Consider the following 18,554-nt stretch of genomic DNA (forward strand, 5'->3'; position numbering starts at 1 on the left):
AAAGGTCATTAAAAAAGGTAATTAAAATATAATTCTGACAAAAGCTCAAAGCAGCAGAGTGCCTGTTTAGTGACACCAGCAGAAGGGTAATGATTCTGGATGTGACCCAGAAACTATGAGACACTATCTATGCTAGAAAAAGCAGCTCTGCTACATGGCTGGTATCAGGCTACCTGCATGTTTTACATGAGAATACTATGTCTGATTTGACATGTGACAGACAAATGTTTGCCCACAGAGTTTACATTTCACCTCATACTTGATTCAAAGCGATCCTGTATTTTAAATTTCTTGCTCAATTTTTCAAACCGGGGTCATTTATGATTTTTTTTTTCTCAGAATGTTTAACATACTGTACTTTGGTGGATTGATCCCAGTCTGTGTGCCAATCTTCCAATTACCTCCTTAACCAAAGTTCCTCCTGATGCTCCCAGAGTTTTAATGTTACATATAAAGCACATATAAAGCAAATAGTGGGAAAAGAGTGTTTGTGTTAATGAGGTTTGTAAAATAAAGTGCTTTGAAAAACAAGTCCATTTATCATTTCCATCCTACAGTCATCCCACTCTAGAATTTTAAAATCCAGCAACATGTGTGGGTTTATGATATTCTTCATGGTCATCATAACAAAACTACAGATGCCTGATATAGAGTAGAAAAAATACAAGATGATTAATCATATATAAACTCAAACATATCTGCCAGTTTGGCACCTACAGTATGAGGATGGTTGGGGCAAAGACGAGTGTCCAGTAGAAAAACTGAGTGACTCACTCTACAATCATTAAAAAATACTTTGGTTTTGGCCTCTTCTTTATTCCTTATTTTCAGTATGACATGAACACTTACTGCTGTATAATAGAACTCAATAACCCAGAAAAATGGTTGAAACCCTGATATCATCTCCCTGGTTGCTGTATGACAGCAGGCTGTCTCTTACAAAGTGAGAATTATAGATCAAATTATTAGAAAGAAGGAATTATTGCATTTAAAAGTAAAAGCAACTGACTTGGTTGGCACATGGCTGTGAACAGACATCCAGAGAAAGTCGTCTCCACGTATACAGACTAGTATCACCTGAGCCTGTTTTTGTTTTATTAAGCCATTTACAGTTTATCATTTTATTGGTGTGCGGACCTTATCGTGTCAAATTCATACAATTATGTCCTTGCTGTCCGCAATGTCAGCAAGGGAATATGTTCTTCTCAGTTCTTTCTATTGAGAAATGTTTTTAATTTTCTTTATTTAGTTTTTTCTAATCAACAAAGAGATAGTAGGAAAACAATCCTTGAACACAAACTTTCCAGTACTAGAAAGTTTAACATGGACCTCTAGACGACATTGAAGATGTAGCTCGAACCAATGTTGCACTAATATCCACAACATCAGTTCAACTTTCATCTTGGAACTATCTTTCAGCCATGACAAGATGCCAGCTGATGATAATTCAACGTCAAAATGTTTGCTGGGAGGATCCCGTCTCAGCCCTGCACAATCTCTCCCTTGCTATTACCTTGAGATCAGGCGAGGAGGTGATAGATTTATTCCTCATCAGCTTGCATCTGTCGCTGTACAGTTACAGATTCCTTGTTGTCTCCATTTATTTATTTATTTATTTATTTATTTATTTATTTAGCCTGTCCCATTTGGTTCTTTAGCCGTCAGAATTGTTGTCTGAAGACCAACCAAGATACCCAATGGATTTATTTTGCCAAATGGATCATCGTGGCATTGCCGTATTGGTCCATTTGATAGTCCTTTGTTTTTATTATTTATTTTATTTTCAGTTGTTACAGACGGGACAGACATGAGTGGGGGATAGGGAAGGGAGAAAGAAAGATGAAGGAAAAGAAAAACAGAAGGGAAGAGGGACAGTGAGAAAGGGGGGGGAAAAAAATCTCCTGGATCACCTGTTGAGAGAAAAAGAATAGAAAACAAGCAAAAAAAAACCCAAAGCAACATACTAAACACAACACCATCGCATTAATCTAGCTAAGTGTAAACAGCAGTAAATACTAAATATTCAATGTTGTTGTGCAGCACGCAGGACAGACAGCGCACAATGTGCTTTGAAGTAGCAGCCAAGAAAGGTGTAATTTAAGTCTACGAACAGTGAACATCCATGTGCACACCTGTGTGGATCAGCGCGCTTGTATTCAAATGGTTTCCACATGTAATGGTCTGCAAGAGGATGTAGCGAGCCATAGCCCCGTCCCCCAGGGCATGAAGCAGGCATGGAGGAGATCCAGGCCCCAGACATCCAGAGGCCCCAGAGTGCGAGAGCCCAAGGAGGACCACCGGAGGGGCATCTGTGCCACCCTCATGGGAAGGGCTGAGGATCCCCAGACGAGGTGTCACCCAGTAGCCACCGAGCAGAAGCTAGAGGGGGCTGCACCGGCGTGCCCGCCAGCTCTGCCGGCAGCCAGCTGTGCCAGAGTGAAACGAGCCGCAGGCCCAGAGGCCGGAGGACCAAGGGCCCCCCGCACCCCGGAGGAGGCCTGACCAAGCAACAGGCGCCAGGCCCCGCCAAGTAGCCACCGGGAGTGAGCTGGTACATACCTGAGCGCCCAGCCCCGGACACCAAGAACCACCAACGCACCGACCCCTGAGGGCATCAGTCACCGGCAGGGAGTGTGGTGAGGGGAGATAGGCCTCCACACTTTGGAGGGCCTGGGAGTTCCCAGAGAGGTGGAGTCTAAGACCCGACCTGACATATAGACACAGACAAACAGGCACACACAGACACAAACATGCATTCCCACCCTCATGCACACATATACAAACACTCAGCACTCACCCAACGTAAGGATTGACATAAATGGACATGTACACACAATCACACTCCCCAAACATACTCTATACCCCGGGTCCAGGTACCCTCGCCCCCAGAGGGGGAAACAGCACCCAGACCCAAGAGATGTTACCCTTCTCCCCGGGGTGGAGGCAAGCGAACCGTCCCAGGCTCCGCAGCAGCAGGGAGGCCCATCGGACAGCCAACATCTCCTCCCAGCCCCCCCGCCCCGATGGCTAGTAGAGAACGGGGGTGTGTGAAGACCCCATACCTCCCTCCTCCCGCTCATGTGTAGTGTTGCTGCGTGTTGTTCTAAAGTGCATTTAAAACAAGGGAGAGCATGGTGCTGCTGCCAGAGAGCAGCAGGTGTTAGCACGGCCCCTCCCGAGAACCCTCAATGTCTACATGGATTTAAAATTGAGAGGTGGGCACTGGCGCCAGAGGTAGGTTTGAGTACACAGACCGTCCACTGGATGCCGTTAACGTGCCCACCCTCAAGGCCCTATATATATGTGTGTGTTATGAGAGTGTAAGTAATGTGGATGTCTAAGTTGTGAGATAAAATTGAGGCACAGGTGGCCAGAAGGGGACAGGGCCCCCCCCCTGTCCCCTTCCCCTGTGCAGGGGATGTCTCCCCTGCACCCTGGTGACACACCCGCACCCCAAGGCCCATTTAAGCTAAATTGTTTAATGTGTTCTTAAATAATAAACAATATTTGGACCTTAGTAGCTGAAATGTACAAATCTGACATATTTGTACCCAAACTGAATATTTTGTAATTGTTGCTGTGTTGTTGTTCAGTGTTTTGTGCTCTGAATGACAGACCACTTTCTAATATGATAATAGCACAAATAAAGCAATGAGCAGATTTGCTGATATGTTCAAAATTTTAGTACTTATCACTAAATACTTTTACTATTATCTGACATTGTACAGAAAAATATTGCAGCAGTAATGAACTACAGTTATTTTTAACCCCCTTTTTGACACTGTAATTTCCATTTGTAACCATAAGTCATTTAATATATTCCTTTCCTGCTTGGGCTCTGTTGCCAGTCCCGTGTTAACACAGAGTATGCTTGACTGCGCAAGTTGAAAGGAGACCATGTAGGAGCCGCTCTAGAGATGACACTGGCAAATAAATTGTGATAATGACGCTTGGCGTTCTTCATGAACCACTGTGAGCTGGCATGTTTGACTGCGTGCTGTTATTTGCTATTATTTCTTCCTGTTTACCAGAGGGACTTGAGCATAGAACAGATCCTGGGGGGCTCCCACATAGATTATTAGTTAATTTGTTTTGACTTGGCTTTTTCATATCTGTTTAAACTAAACTTGTCCTACTTAACCAGCTCTGTTTTATTTTTCTTCTCCATAATGTTGGATTTTTTTGTTTTTTTTTGTTTTCCTCTTTCTCACTTCATTGCATAGCCTGTAGCTCCTGCTACACTCGCTCCTCTGATTCTGTGATTAGTATTCTGCTGTATCACCATTCTGTCTATCACTTAACATACAGTGGAGCACCACCTCGAAGTGAAACCCAGTGTAGTCAGTCCTGTTAGAAGATGAAAGGAGATGCAGACAATGCTTGCACGTTTGCACACACACGCAAATGCATGCATATATGCACAAACACAGTAAAGTACAGGCATACATTTAAATTGGCACACGTACAGCCCTGATGAGAGCTCTGACAGCTGCAGTTCACTAAAAAGGCATAGAGTTTAGAATAGCTTTACTTTTAAAAGGGCAGCCAGGCAAGGTGAATTTATTACTTACTTCTCAAAAGAAGAAGATGCTCGAAGAACACACCCCCCCCCCCCCCCCCCCCCCAAACACACACACTTCCTTGTCTCTATCCACAGATTGTGCCCACGTCAACCTTTGGATAACACTTCTGTTTATTGTGATTTTCAATATACCCCGCAAAAGATCTAATCTGCAAAGTGCTCCATAAGCTATTCACTATCTGTGTCCTCTGGAGGTTGAAGAAGTTGCTCTGTACCATCTTATCTTCACAGTAAATAGTGCTCCTGTTTTAGAAGTGGGGGGGAAATGAACTGATTAGGCAGAACACAAGAAACAAGAGAGAGGTGGCTCCTCAAGGATTAGTATTCTGCTTGGTCTCCTGCTGGTGGCAGAGCGCACAGTCAATTGGCTTCCATTAACCTGCCAGTCGGCTCTTCATTACTTCATTAGAGCTGGCATCGAGGCTTGAAGTCCCGTCACAGTTCAGCCACTTGCTAGCAGCGCCATACTGTGGCTTTTGCACATTTCATCATGGTCTGCTTGTGCTGTCCGTCTGCACATCCTGTTCTTTCGGTCTTTTTAAAGTTGTAGTTGGTGCACAACCACTGAAGGAGTGCAGGCTGGTTACATAGGAGAATACGTGTCCCAGTTTACTACAGTGCCATTTGATTTGGTCATCAAATCACTTCTTTCCAGCAGAGACTATTATTTATGAGTCATTCTCCAGAGCCGTGCAGAACCACATGTCATCACTTGGTTTATATGCTAAGAAAGGAACTCGCACCCATGCAGCGTTACATTTGCATTACTGTCTCCATTTTTAGAGTATTAAAGCGTGCTGAGGGACTTGTTGGTAATGAATGTTTGAACATTTGTCCACAAAAACACACACGCACGTGCACACTAACTAAAACACACACACAGAAAAGTACTTGCTGTTCTCATTATCTTCACTTTTTTTTGTATTGTTGAAGAGTTGATTGAATTAATTAGTTTAAAAACTATCTTCTCCTTTTTTTTCAGTATTTCCAAACATTTCAATCTTAAAAGTGACCCCAAAGGATTTAAGTGTAATTATAATGTAACAAATATCAGCATAAATTTAATTTCCACTTTCCTTTTCATTTGATAGGGCTGTTCTTGTAGGGATATGGACATTATCGTGAAGATACACTATTTTTTTTAGATAAATATTCTTCTCAAATTTTAAAAGACATTGCTTCAGAGGCTGGAAGATGAATCATTTTTCATGAGAAAGTTTGCTTTCTCATGTTGGTCACCTGCTTTCTGACACCTGCTTTCCATTTTCTTTCTTTGTAACTCTAATGCCGTTAATCTTTTCTCTGTTTATTGTTGGCATTCAGAAAAGCTGTAATGGATTTGGTCTGTTTGACTGTACTGCTTTGATATTTATTTTGCATGCAAATCACGATTTATTGAAATCAGCTTTGGATGGGGTTTTTTTTTTTCCCTTTCTGGTTGCTCTTCGTTGTGGGGTTTGAAACTATCTCACTCAGCTTCAAAGATGATTTTTTTTTTTTTTGTTGTTGTTGTTGTTTAATTTTTATAATAATTTCTGTATTCACATTCACATTTAAGGTGATCACTTACATAAATGATGCAAGACAAGGAAAAAAGTGTCTTGGTGCAGTGCCTACTCTTAATAGTCTCAGATAAATGGTTACAGAAAGATATGCTGCCAGTTGACTCATGCAGTGACTCACACACTGTTTACTCAGAAGAGGAACGAAAATACATTTCAAAATGAAGAGCTGGATAAATGATCAAGAAATGATATTTTGTTTTTTCATTGGAGTGATTTTTGGGTAACTTGCTATACTTTATTTACAATGCCGCATGACGTCTTGGCATTTTAATATCGCAGCCTTCTAAATCATTCTAAGGCACACGCCCCACCAGGGAAATGCGCATTCATAACATCTGACAAGTTATAGTGCTGGAAGTTGAAGTGTCCTTCTATTTTTGACTCCACAATGTAGGGCTCGAAGTGAGATGAGGTTTAGCGTAGCTGCTCTTTGCTCTTTGATCTGGTGGAGCTTTGATAGACCCCGGAGGCTGTACTTAGGCTGTCCATATCGACTTCTACTGCGGGGTGATGGCTTTCGTAGCACAATTCGTGTGGCTCAAGTGGCTGTGTTTGACATGAAAATGGCACTTACAGGTTCCTCCGCTTCCACTAGTTGTTATTGTGTTATTGTCCGTTTTGTGGAAGTGTCTCTTTTATTTATTTATTAGTTATAAAATCATTTTCGGCACACTTCATTCTAGAGGGGAACACAATCACGGAGAGAAAGATGGGAATAGAGTTTATTTAAGGAAAGTCGTTGTGAACATGGTAATTTTCTCCAGTGCTTCATTTGTTCCACAAAAAGATGATAATTTTTCAGATCAAAGTGTATTTTTATTACAGTTGTGTAGAATCAGTGAGATTGCGGAGGGAATGAAGAGAGACAGGCAGGATGATTTCCAAACAAATGAGGAAAACAAACCGTCTGCAGATATTACGTTTGCTCGAGACTTTGATAGGATGCAGGACAAGCTGAATTAGAGAGATGAAAACTTTTACTTTTGCGACATTTTATTTATTCTGTCTGTTTTCGGCTTGGATTGCTTTTTGACAGTAGTTCAATTGTTCCCTTCCGTTTCTGTACATGAATGAGGAGAATGAGCACAAGTATACCTCTCTGTTTTTCCCTTTCTCCTCGACTGCATCAATCATCCCACAGCTCAGCCCCCCCACCACCTCTCAGACTCATTGTTAAGGGGACATATTGGAAAACTATTAGCTCTCATTATGCTTTATGACCACCCGCTCTCCCCATTCTGTCTTTTAATCACATTCCATCCCTTGTGTGCATGTGCGCACATTCTTGTGTGTGTGTGTGAATGTATGCGTGTATATACGCTGCAGCTACAGCGGCCAGGCGGACAGTAATGAACCACTTTCACTGTAATGCAATCGAGGCCCCTCCTTCTCCCATTTTATTGGCAAGTCAATTGCAGTGGCGCCACCTTTTATGGCAGCCCATCCAGGCTGCAGAAGTGTTGTGCATTCATGTACCATGTCAGCCAAATGGGATCAAGTCCAGGGCAATACAAATAAAATGAGATTGGACTGAATTGGGTATGGATTCTCTTTTTTTATTTATTTATTTATTTTTATATGAAGTCCTCATAGATGTGAAAACCTTTAGAGGAAACCTTATAGTATCCATTTGGTCCTTGTAACTCCAAATAACCAGGCTCTCATAAAGTGCTAAATATCTTGTAACTTCTCTGTATTGAGTCGTGCGGTGCGATCATCCGTGGCAACGCGTGTGTATGCATGTGCACGTGTTACTGGCAGAGAAATGGCAATTTTGAACATATGCTCTGTGACAGACACACAAAAGCTGACACACACTCATACACACGTGTAATGAGTAGTTTTAAGTTCCAATTGTTCGCTCCTGGCCAAGGCAACTGTCATCATTGTGCAGCAAAACTCCCATAATCCATCGGTGGCATGACCGCAGTCTAGCTTTCCCAGCAAAAGCTATTCTCTCTGTCTCTCCGTTTGTCGATCTCTTGCTTTTTTTTTTTTTTCCTTCTCCCCCCTCCATTTTCATTCCCCCTGCTTCACATTTCCCCTCTGGACTCGGTTTTATTCTTCCCTCTTGTCTCCTTTCGCTTTTCCAATTACAATTTTTTTTCACACTTAATCTGCCTTTCTCTGGGAACTTTTATCTGGGGTTGATGACAGTGGAGAGGCTGAGTTGGAAGAAAAAAGGGTGATAGCTTCAAATTATTGTTGACGACAGTGATGATGACTGTGATGATAATGAGAGAAATCTGAATGACAATGATGCCATTAATGATGATTAAAGTGGAAATGTGAATGACAATAACCTGAAAATTGGGATAATAGTGGTCGCTGTCTTTCTAAGCAATATCCATGTTTCCCCTTGGTCCAGATGGAGAGAGACAGACGGAGGGGACCGACGCCAGCCGAAAGAGGGACACTCGCTCCTCAGCCGGACACCACAAGAGCGAGGACACCAGCGACAGCAGGGAGGACGATGCGGGAGTGAGTGTTTCTTTCTTAATGCCTTTCCTATTTTCTGTGTTACCACTCAAGAGTGAATATTAATTTGATGCCCATGACTAATCACATGCTCCCTACCCGGCCCACATCATTTTGACTAAGCAGCAATGTGGATCGTTGCTTATGTGCAGGGGGCTCAGGTAGTCCTGTTCATGCACCTACTGCTTATTACATGTTTTATTCTGCAAGAGTCCAGTGCTACAAAGCCCGCCCATTATAATTAAAAACATTAAACATAATTAAACAGGACAATCAGCTTACAGGTAAAGATGTCCATGAAACTGGCTAATGTTGAAGATGAAACAATAAAGGCGTCTGTCATCAGATTTTATTGTTTAGAAAGTTTTCTTTTTTTACTCCAGCCCATCTCCAGCTTAGCCTCCTGACCCCACCCACTGCAGTGAATTTTAATAATGTTTCCAGCTCTGGGAGGCCACAGCTCAAATTAGATTGTGAATACATTATGCAATCTAACCTCCTCTTCGAGCATTTATTTCTCTGATAGTTTTCACGCAGAGAGATGTGAAATTAGTCTGAGTTATTTTCAATGGCAAAATATAAGACAGAGTTGGACCACAGCCAGGGATCATTAGCACTTGGTACATGCAGCAGTAAGCCGCAGAGATAATCTGACACTTAAGCTCATATTTAGTCTTTTTTTCCCTTTACTTCAAGTCTTATTTAGAGGAAAGTAGAGCAATTTTAGACAATTTCATTTATTTTAGATCATTTTCAGCTGTACGGGACCTCCGGGGTAGACTTCCTCCAGCTGTGTGTTGAAATGACAAACCAGTTTGTTTTTTTCCCATGTGCAGTCCAAATGAGGACTATTATCAAAAATCCTCTTAAAAAAACTCTTGCTGTGAAAATAAATGTGATAAACTGTTGTCATTACAACCCCGTTCTCCAAATATGTACCCATCGTGGTACTATTTACAATGTGAATTGAAGTTTTTGCGGAGTGATTACAAAGAAAAAATATTTTGATAATTTCTCCATGGAAAGGGATAAATGGCTTTAAGCAGCTTCTGCGTTGTACTTTCTGCTGCTTACTTTGGGTGATTTGGTCTTTAGAGATTGAAAACCATCTGGGGACTTACAGAATTGAGAACATTTATGGAGTCATAAAACTACCATGTAATAGTTTCTCTTTTCTCACAGCAACTGCAACAAGGTTGTGTTTGTTTGTTTTAGCAGCACTGTGCAGAAGTCTCGAACCGCCCTTTCTTTATGGTTTGCTTGGAACATGGGAAATGGGTGCAGTGATTTATTGAGATGCAAACACAAATTGAAAAATGGTATATAAGGATAAAATAAAGTTTTTACAATTCTAACAAGGTCAAAGTCAATATTAGTCAATACTTCAACAAAGTCTTGTGAAACTTTCTTGCAATTTCTTTTTTTCGTGTAATTCGGCATACCTCAGGCTTTTCTCCGTGTTACCCTCCCTTAATCATGGCATATCCACTCATCCAGTTTCCTTATTTTTTTAAGGACGCACTACACATCATGTTGAGATAGCCCAAGTTTTTTTTGCTATTTTTGCTAAAAGCCGTTAGCTATTAGTACCTTGTTGGTGCAAAAACACAATTTTTATTCCTGGGTTTTCTTTGTTGGAATGTCAAAGAAACTAGAGCAATTTACGTGTTTCTGCAACAGGCTGCAACAGTAACAAAGTGCCTCAGATACTATTTAAAATTGGTTCTTTCTCTGTTTTGTGGAGACACAACAGTGGTTCAGAACTTGAGTTAGTTGCCTTTTTGTGCTTGAATGAGCAGATCAGTATAAAGTGGCTTAATATCTCCCCCCAAAAAGTAAATCACTCCTGAAGGACTTTCAGAAAGCCTGACAAACTGTTACTAAAGATCACCTTAAAAAATTACAGGAAAGTCTGGCTCCTTATAGTAGAAACAAAATAATCAGAAATGGGAGGTGACTCAAAAGTTTTTTTTTGTTTTTTTTTTAGCTGTAAAAACGAACATTTAATACTCAGAGGAGTCACCGTTTGTCATCTAGCCTTAAGGCAGGCAATTTATTATTAATATCTTCTTCAAAATCTCAGCTGACCAGGTTTACACACCATCACTTGCCACTCATGTTGACAGCCCGTCTACCTTGAAGCAGTATCTTGCCTGAGGCTCAGATATCTATAAAACTACCAGAAGTGCTAAAGGATCAGCTCACTCTTTGAAGGCGGATATGCAGTAATTAAATACTCACTGACTGTGTTGAATGTTTTATGCCAGAAGAGGTATAAACCCTTGAAAAGCAGATGATATAGACATATGTAGCTTAATCTGGTGTACTAACTTTTAACTGCCTGAAATGAAATCACCAGATTTTGTAAAATGTTACAGCAAATATACAACATATTGAAGTGTGGAGGTAAAAATAAGAAATATTAATGCATTTCTCCATATTTCATTAAAACCGGTGTGTGTGTGTGTGTGTGTGTGTGTGTGTGTGTGTGTGTGTGTGTGTGTGTGTGTGTGTGTGTGTGTCTTAGTCTTACATGTGCAAGGATGTGCTGTGTGGTTATGTGGATGTGAATTATCTGGACTTGTGAGGCTCTACAAAGATACAGATACATAAATAATACATGATAACAAGAAGAAGAAGAAGAAACCATAATAATAAAGGCAAACAGATGAAACAAGGGAACAAATCAATAAAGCTATACTTAATTATGGAATAGAAAGTAGAATTTGGGATAATAATAAAGGATGATATTGCTTCAGGAGCTGGGAAACTGTAGTAGAATAGAAACACTGTGCACTCTGTGGATTGACACTGATGTCATATCCTATGAATATGTCAGAGCTAAAGCAGCTCTGTAATCTAAATTTCTCCCACATGTTATGCCAGTGTGCTCTGTAGTTACCAGAAATGCTGATTTTAGGTTATTGTTGCAGAAGGAGTTTCAACCAAGAGTTTTTCAGACATATTAAAAATATTAAACTTCAAGTTAAAATCCACATTGTTAAAACATTGCTGTGCAACTGTCGACTAGCTGAGGGCCCCGGCCATAAGAACAGGACGATGTATCTCGCTCTGTAAAATGCAGTCGTCTTCAAAATCGTTTTAAGGGAAGACTTTAGAAAATGTGCTTGCACCGATAAGAGTAGTGAAGGGAAGCCGGCAGGCTTTTTCTGAACCGCCTTCCTCTAAACTCTAAACCTTCTTGATGGTGTTAGGGTTTCTCTTTTATAATAGTTAAATGAAAGCAGCTCTCAGAGTGAGTCAGTCTTGTCTGCTGAAGCTCAAAAATTCAGCTACACTGTAAGCGTTTTGCTGAAGTCACCAAAATGTTTAAGAAAGTTTATGGCACGCTCTTCATGAATTTTAATAGTGCCACTTTGTCATAAGTCCCCTAATTGACAGGTGATAGATTTGGTTTGCTTCAAATAATGATTACTTAAATTGAACGGTGTTCATACTTTGACTGTAAACATGCCCTAAATCATCACAACTGCAATATAAGAGATAGGAATGGCCCGCTGCTGGAGGTGCTTATTTGGATTTACGATCTGTGCCGTACAGGAGCTCCATTTATGGTTATCTATAACACCTCTTTGTTTGTAGCAAGCATTATTTTCTCCTTTCAAGTGTTTGTGTGTGTGTGTGTGTGCGCATGTTAACATGGCTCACCCGTACGACTTTCCTGTTGGGCTCTATAACCGCATTTCTCTTCATTATAAATTTACATGACCGTTTAGCCGCTCTTTGTTCCAGCAGTGCTTGACGTGTGTGTGTGTGTGTGTGTGTGTGTGTGTGTGTGTGTGTGTGTGTGTGTGTGTGTGTGTGTGTGTGTGTGTGTGTGTGTGTGTGTGTGTGTGTGTGTGTGTGCATCAAAGATGCCAGTGCTTCTTATTCAGCACTGGCATCTTTGATGAATATCTAAAGCAGCATAGCTGACACCTTCAGTTCATGTTACGCTGCTCCACTGTGAACACTTCCCTATTTAGATAATGTCACTGCCAAAGGTCAAACCTGTAGTTCGTGTTTCAAGGCCTGGTAGTCAAAGCTGAGTGTGTCTGTCTGTGTGTGTGTTGGTGCGAGAGAGAGGAAGTGTGTTTAAAAAAAGAAAAACAAAAAAAACTGTAATATGGGTCATGGGCATATGGGTCTTTTCTCTTTTGTTTACCTCTCCTGTTCAGCTTTTCTAATGTTTAGTGCTGCACTAATAGCTCACTAAAGCTGCCATTTCAGAAGTTTCAAACAATAAAATGAAATGGCTTGGATGAAAACAGAGAAAATCCCTTAAGGCTTTATGCACTCAAGATTAATAGACAACCTAAACCAAAATAGAATGACCTTATTGCAATTGGGCAGTGTTTTAGAGGCAGGTTCTCACAGCAGAGCCATATAGAAGTGTATTTTTTTCAACCAGATAAGAGGTAGATAGATGAAGCTCAGTGGCATCATAGATATTAGTGAGTGTTAGTGTAAAAAGTAAGCTGCAGTCCTCACACGGGCCTTGTAAATGCGTTCTGTGCTTCTCTTGGTTGCTGTCAGATGCATCGAGAGAGTGGTGGCACAGAGGAAACACAGAAAGTGTTTATCTGGACTTTTTAAGGGCAAGTATATAAGGATGGGATGAAGAATACGCTGAAGAAGAGGACAGATAAGACGTGTGTCTAGAGACGTGTAAAGATGAGGAGTATCAAAGTACCATCTGATCTGAGAAGCAAATGTTTGCACCTTTTTAAAAAAAAAAAAGTATATTCTTCCCTGTAAATAAATATTAATGAAAAATCTGTTTCAATAGTTGTCTGTCATGATTGGAAATTATAGAAACTAAGTCAGGGTGTTTTTTTTTTTTTTAAAAAAAAAAAAGAAAGATATAATATCTTCCCAGCCACCTGCTTTTACCTATAATGAATGTATCCACTGTCACAAACTGCCTGTAGTTGTATATTTGCAGCCTCCAGGTGGTTGCCTTGCTTTTTTTTAGAATGAGAATGAGGTTACATAAAGGATGTTTTTTTTTGTTTTTTTTTTTTTTCCTCTTTCCCATTTGGTGCATACATATTCCAATGTAGAGTATATGGACATGTGGGCGTTGAATGGTGGGTGTGTATGAATGTGTATGTTGTTAAAATGAACAAGATATAGATTCGGTGCCCTGCCTCCTGCTATTCCTGTCACTGGCAGATTGCTTTTATGGGCCCACCCCTTCATCTCTTGTACCTGATAAGAAGGGAAGGGAAGTGCTGAGGCTTCATAAGAAATTAAGAGACTAAAGGAGAAAAAAGAGACGCATTAGCGATGAGCAGATTGGATTGGTATGAAAGTAAATGAATATTTGAGTCACATGCTTGCCATTGATGTTAGATACAGAATACCACAATACTGAAATTTACTTTTGCAGTAATGGTATTTCTGATGGTATGAAATACACACAAAATGCAATATAACAGCAGAAACCTGGGAGAGCTCCTCCCGTGGAGTCGCTTTAATTTAGTTTCTGTGTGTTGCTGCTGCACATACAGTAGCCATTATGTAAATATGTGAAATACAGATATTATATGTTATTGTACTCCCTATCTATACGTTCTAGGATTGTACTGAATGATTTCTGTGATGATACCAATATTTTATTATACTGTAATTTATTAATGTATTGATTACACACCCACATCGTGTCTAAAAACAAACACAACTTTCCCGCTGTCCCTGTTGTGAGAAAGTTCACTTCCAACAAGTAAATATAGCTTACAGTTAGATTACATTGGCTATGTATTATCTTTTCAACCACCAATTGCTCATGAAAAGTTGCAAAACGGAACTCAAAATTACCTTTCATAGTCCGGGGGGGTGTAATACTGGAAGCAATTCACTCAAGTATATTGCTTGCCCTTGTCAGTTGGCCACATGCAGACATTCAACACTGCATGTACCTGCTCTGTCACAACCAGATGTCACTTAGTTGTTTAATTATTACTGAATCAATTAACAGCTGGTGGTGCCTTATCTGAGTGCACATGAAGGTTTTAGAATTTACACTGCGTGTGTAATATGGCCAAAGTCCATCCACCAGGTGGTTTAACCCACACTTTGATTTTTGCTTTATAACTTTTTCTTAAGAATGCTGATCATTAAGTTAACAAAAAAAAAGTTCACTTTAAACAAACTGATGATGGATTCATTCACCCTTTCCCTTTATTTAATGACTAAAGAGACAGCAAGGTGACAAACGTAATTCAGCTCAATGACACTGTATTCAGTGTAACCTGCTCTGCCTGTCAAAGCAGAGACTGTTTGGTAGTCACAAGCTGGAAGTCAAGAGGGTCTACCAGTCTTCAGTGAGGAGTGTCAAAAGTTATTTTTTTGTAACAGTTTAAATGGTAAATCAGAAAGACACCACAAAAATATCAGGTCTGTAAAAATATCATGCACTCTTGCTATGCAAACAATGCACTGTCAAACACACACACACACACTTTCACAAAGGGCAGGCCAACAACTCTTAGAACGCTTCCCCAGATTTTAATAAGACAGTGAGCCGTAAAAGGCCAGTTAACCAAGGTAAAGGCCTGCAAATGAGGTCATAGAGGAAAGAAAGGGAGGATGAGTGCGAGTAGATATTTCATGGGAGTGTTGAGATAAAGGGCTGCACCATTGTCTTTCACCTGACGGAGATTTTAATCATAGTGGCAATTTTACAGCGGCCCATAAACTGCAGCAGCCAGGCCTCATTGTTAACCTCCAATTGCTTTCAGGGCTGTAAATACGGCTGCCTTACATTGCTCTGGCCTTGCCGATGGTTTATGGGAGATGGGATGGAGGTGGTGATGGCAGTAGGAGACTTCCCGGAGAATAATGAGGAGCAGAGAGCATAGACTGACTAGTAAATAAACATATTCGATCATCAGTGACACTCAGCACACTCGGCTGCACGACACAAACTTGTCGTTGATGAAGCAAGGCTGTGTGTGCTGGCTGGGTATTAGACTTAATCACTTAATCTGTAAATGGACCCGTTGAGATTAGCGTCATAACTGCTCAGTTTTACATTTACATTTGAAAAGTGACACATGACCATTTTTTTTTTTCCAAGTACCCATTACATTTAGCATTTAAAATGTTGTCACATGCTAAAAAGGATAGTTGATGTGATTCAGTGATTCAGGATGATGAATTCACAGCAACTCAGTGACATCATCGCTGACATTTGGTTGAAAGAGTTCTCTCCTGCCAACTGATTGAATCTGCAGCTAGCCAAGTGGAAATGGATCTCCCATGAGACATTTGGTGCATCAGCTTGAGCACCCTTCTCAAGGATGCCTGACCTCACATTGACATACTTTGTTTTCTGTCCAATTTTCCAGTGTGCTGTCACTCCGGTCGCCAAAATACTTTAATTACATTTTTGTTTTTTAATCAAGGACTCAGAGTCTCTGGGGTTAAGCTACAGGTTGCCATTCTAAATGGGACAAATGGGAGACAGAGAGATAATAGAATTATTACAGCAAAATCCTTTCTATCACTACATGAGCTATGAAGCAAACTGTAAAGTATAAACTTTTATTGAACCCGCATACTTCATAAGGCACTTAAGAGAAATGGGACAACTTGATAGCCCGAGCAGCAGAAGGTTAAGAGAAACAAACTAAGATGGAGAGGATTTCTATATGGTCATGGTAAAAGAAAAATACACCCTCTGTCAGTCGTGAGGTTTTAAATATCAGGACATAATAATAAAATAATCAGGTCCTTAATACCTCTTAAAATTAGGTAAATAAACTTGCTTAAGACAGGGTGTTTTTTTTTTTTTAAATCATAACTCTATAAGAATGACACAGAAACAGTGAGTCACAAAACACAATAACTGCAACAATCTTACACAACGGATCGAATGTGGAACAAATCAGAGAGGAGAACAAAACAAAAATGGTTTCCTGAAATTGTGTGAGGATGTTGGATTCCTGATTTCATGGCTTGCATGTAATGTAATGGTAACATGTGTGATTAAGGTTACTACGTTGTTCCTTCAGTATATTCTTTGATCGATCCCAATTAAAGGACTAAAACATATGTATTCCAGAAAAAATCTGAGCATCGTTCTACTGATGTTTCATTTGATGCTCTTTAAAGTTGTGATCCGTATGCAGCAGTGCATATCCCTTATGTAGCCATAAGCCTCTGATAATGCCTCTCATAACTGATTGCAACCCTACAGACAATGAATTCTTCTCTGTCATTTTTCACATTTCTGAGTGTTGACAGCTCCGTTATAGGAGGCTATTTAAAGATTCAGTCCAGAATTGTTTTTCCTGCGGGTGTTTCAGTGCCTTCACTCATTCTTACTATTACGACTGAGGCATTTGTCAGCCTGGTGTTAGTTCACAGAAGCTTGAAATCCAAGCTGTGGGCCTGCAGTAAACTCCAAGGCAGGACTCCAGCACCGAGGTCTGCACTGTCACAACCAGATGCCAGCAAAGTAGAAGCCTGTTTGTCAAGATCAACAGCTGTGTGTGTGGACACATGCACTGAAATATACATGCAAACATGCATTCATGCTTTAGGAAAAATCTCAAAATGGACAGCTCAGTATGTCCATTTTGTAAATAATTTATCACTTTTCCTTGTTTTTGTTTTTTGGGGTTTTTTCCCTTCCTTTTTAGGCTTTGAAAGCATTTAGCTTTATTGCCATTTGCTGTATCCCAGTTAGAGAGGAGGAGAAGAATTACTCTGTGGTATCGGCTACAATCCTTTTAGAAGGTTCCCGCTCTTCCTGCACTCGCTCCACTTCCCACCAGCTTGCTTTGTTTCACCAGTGGTCAGTGTTAATCTGTCTCGGGCTGTCTGTTTGCTGTTACAGCTCAGTTTCACGCTGGGGCCATGCTAGGTGAAGGTCATTAGATCATAAGACGTAACACTGGTCTTTATCTCTGTTTCTGCTTCTAATCCCCACCCGTCTTCCTCAGTGGGGTAGGTTATATTAAAGGTAGGTGAAGTTAAGTTTCTGTTAAAGACAAATAAAGTAAAACAAGGCAATTCAAAGTGCTTTGCATAGAATATAAAGAGCATTAAGGTAAAAAAGCAACAGCAATAAAAGTCTGGTCAAGCTTGACAATGAGGCAAACCTTTGTTTATTTTATGTTTTTGCACTCTATAAAATATCTACATCACAAGATAGTTATCCATGGGTTATCCCCATGTATAAAAGCATAGTTTTTAGTTAGGAGGCATAGTTTAGCATAGTTTCAGCAGTACTGTAAATTGTGATTTGAATGGAATTTTCATAGTATATGTTGGTGTTAAATAACCAATTTAAAAATATTTATTAAACACGTAAAAAAAAAAAAAAAACAAGCAGCAGAAGTGAGTTTTCTCCGATGGTTGCATGGGCTCAGCTTACAGGTCATTTTAGAAGAGTCAAGTTTTTACTCCTCTCAGGAGGAGCCACTTGGGGTGGTTTGGGCATTTAGCTACAATTCCTTCTGAATAAAGAGAGGTCAGGCGTCTTGGATATGTCCTACTGGGAGGAGACCTTCAGGTAGATCCAGGAGCCGGTGGAGAGATTATTTCTCTTGGTGAGCTTTGGCGAGCCTCTGTGTCGTCCCACAAGAGTTGGAGGATGAGGCCATGGAGATACAAGCTTGGGTATCTTGGTTTACACTGCTGCTGCCATGACCATCAATAGATAAAAACGTGATGTATTATAAGATGCAGAACTAATCATACACCACCATTAGCAGATAATGCTGTATGAGAAGAGAACGATCTGCTGGTCAAAGGCCTTCAATGGGAAATGCATCAAGACAAATGTGTTTAAGTGCTTAATGTTTTAAGTGCTTTTAGATGACTGGATGACAGTAAATGGCTTTGCAGTGGAAGTCATCAGTATAGTGGTTTATACTCAGACAGTGTTTGTGTCTGCTAGATTAAACAGGCAGGTGCTG

The 18,554-nt window shown here is 40.4% G+C and overlaps 1 protein-coding gene across 1 annotated transcript in view; it reads left to right on the forward strand.

The window, feature by feature from the left end:
- b4galnt4a (beta-1,4-N-acetyl-galactosaminyl transferase 4a) overlaps positions 1–18,554 on the forward strand; it is a 162,322-nt gene that overhangs the window by 41,177 nt on the left and 102,591 nt on the right. The window contains exon 2 of the mRNA XM_085359062.1: positions 8,516–8,628. Coding sequence (XP_085215188.1) covers positions 8,516–8,628 — 113 coding nt within the window. The remainder of the gene's footprint in view (positions 1–8,515; positions 8,629–18,554) is intronic.

Source organism: Diplotaxodon limnothrissa, linkage group LG7 (assembly GCF_057381915.1).
Source record: "Diplotaxodon limnothrissa isolate DT_005_m linkage group LG7, D_limnothrissa_male_GT1.1, whole genome shotgun sequence".
Taxonomy (NCBI): domain Eukaryota; kingdom Metazoa; phylum Chordata; class Actinopteri; order Cichliformes; family Cichlidae; genus Diplotaxodon; species Diplotaxodon limnothrissa.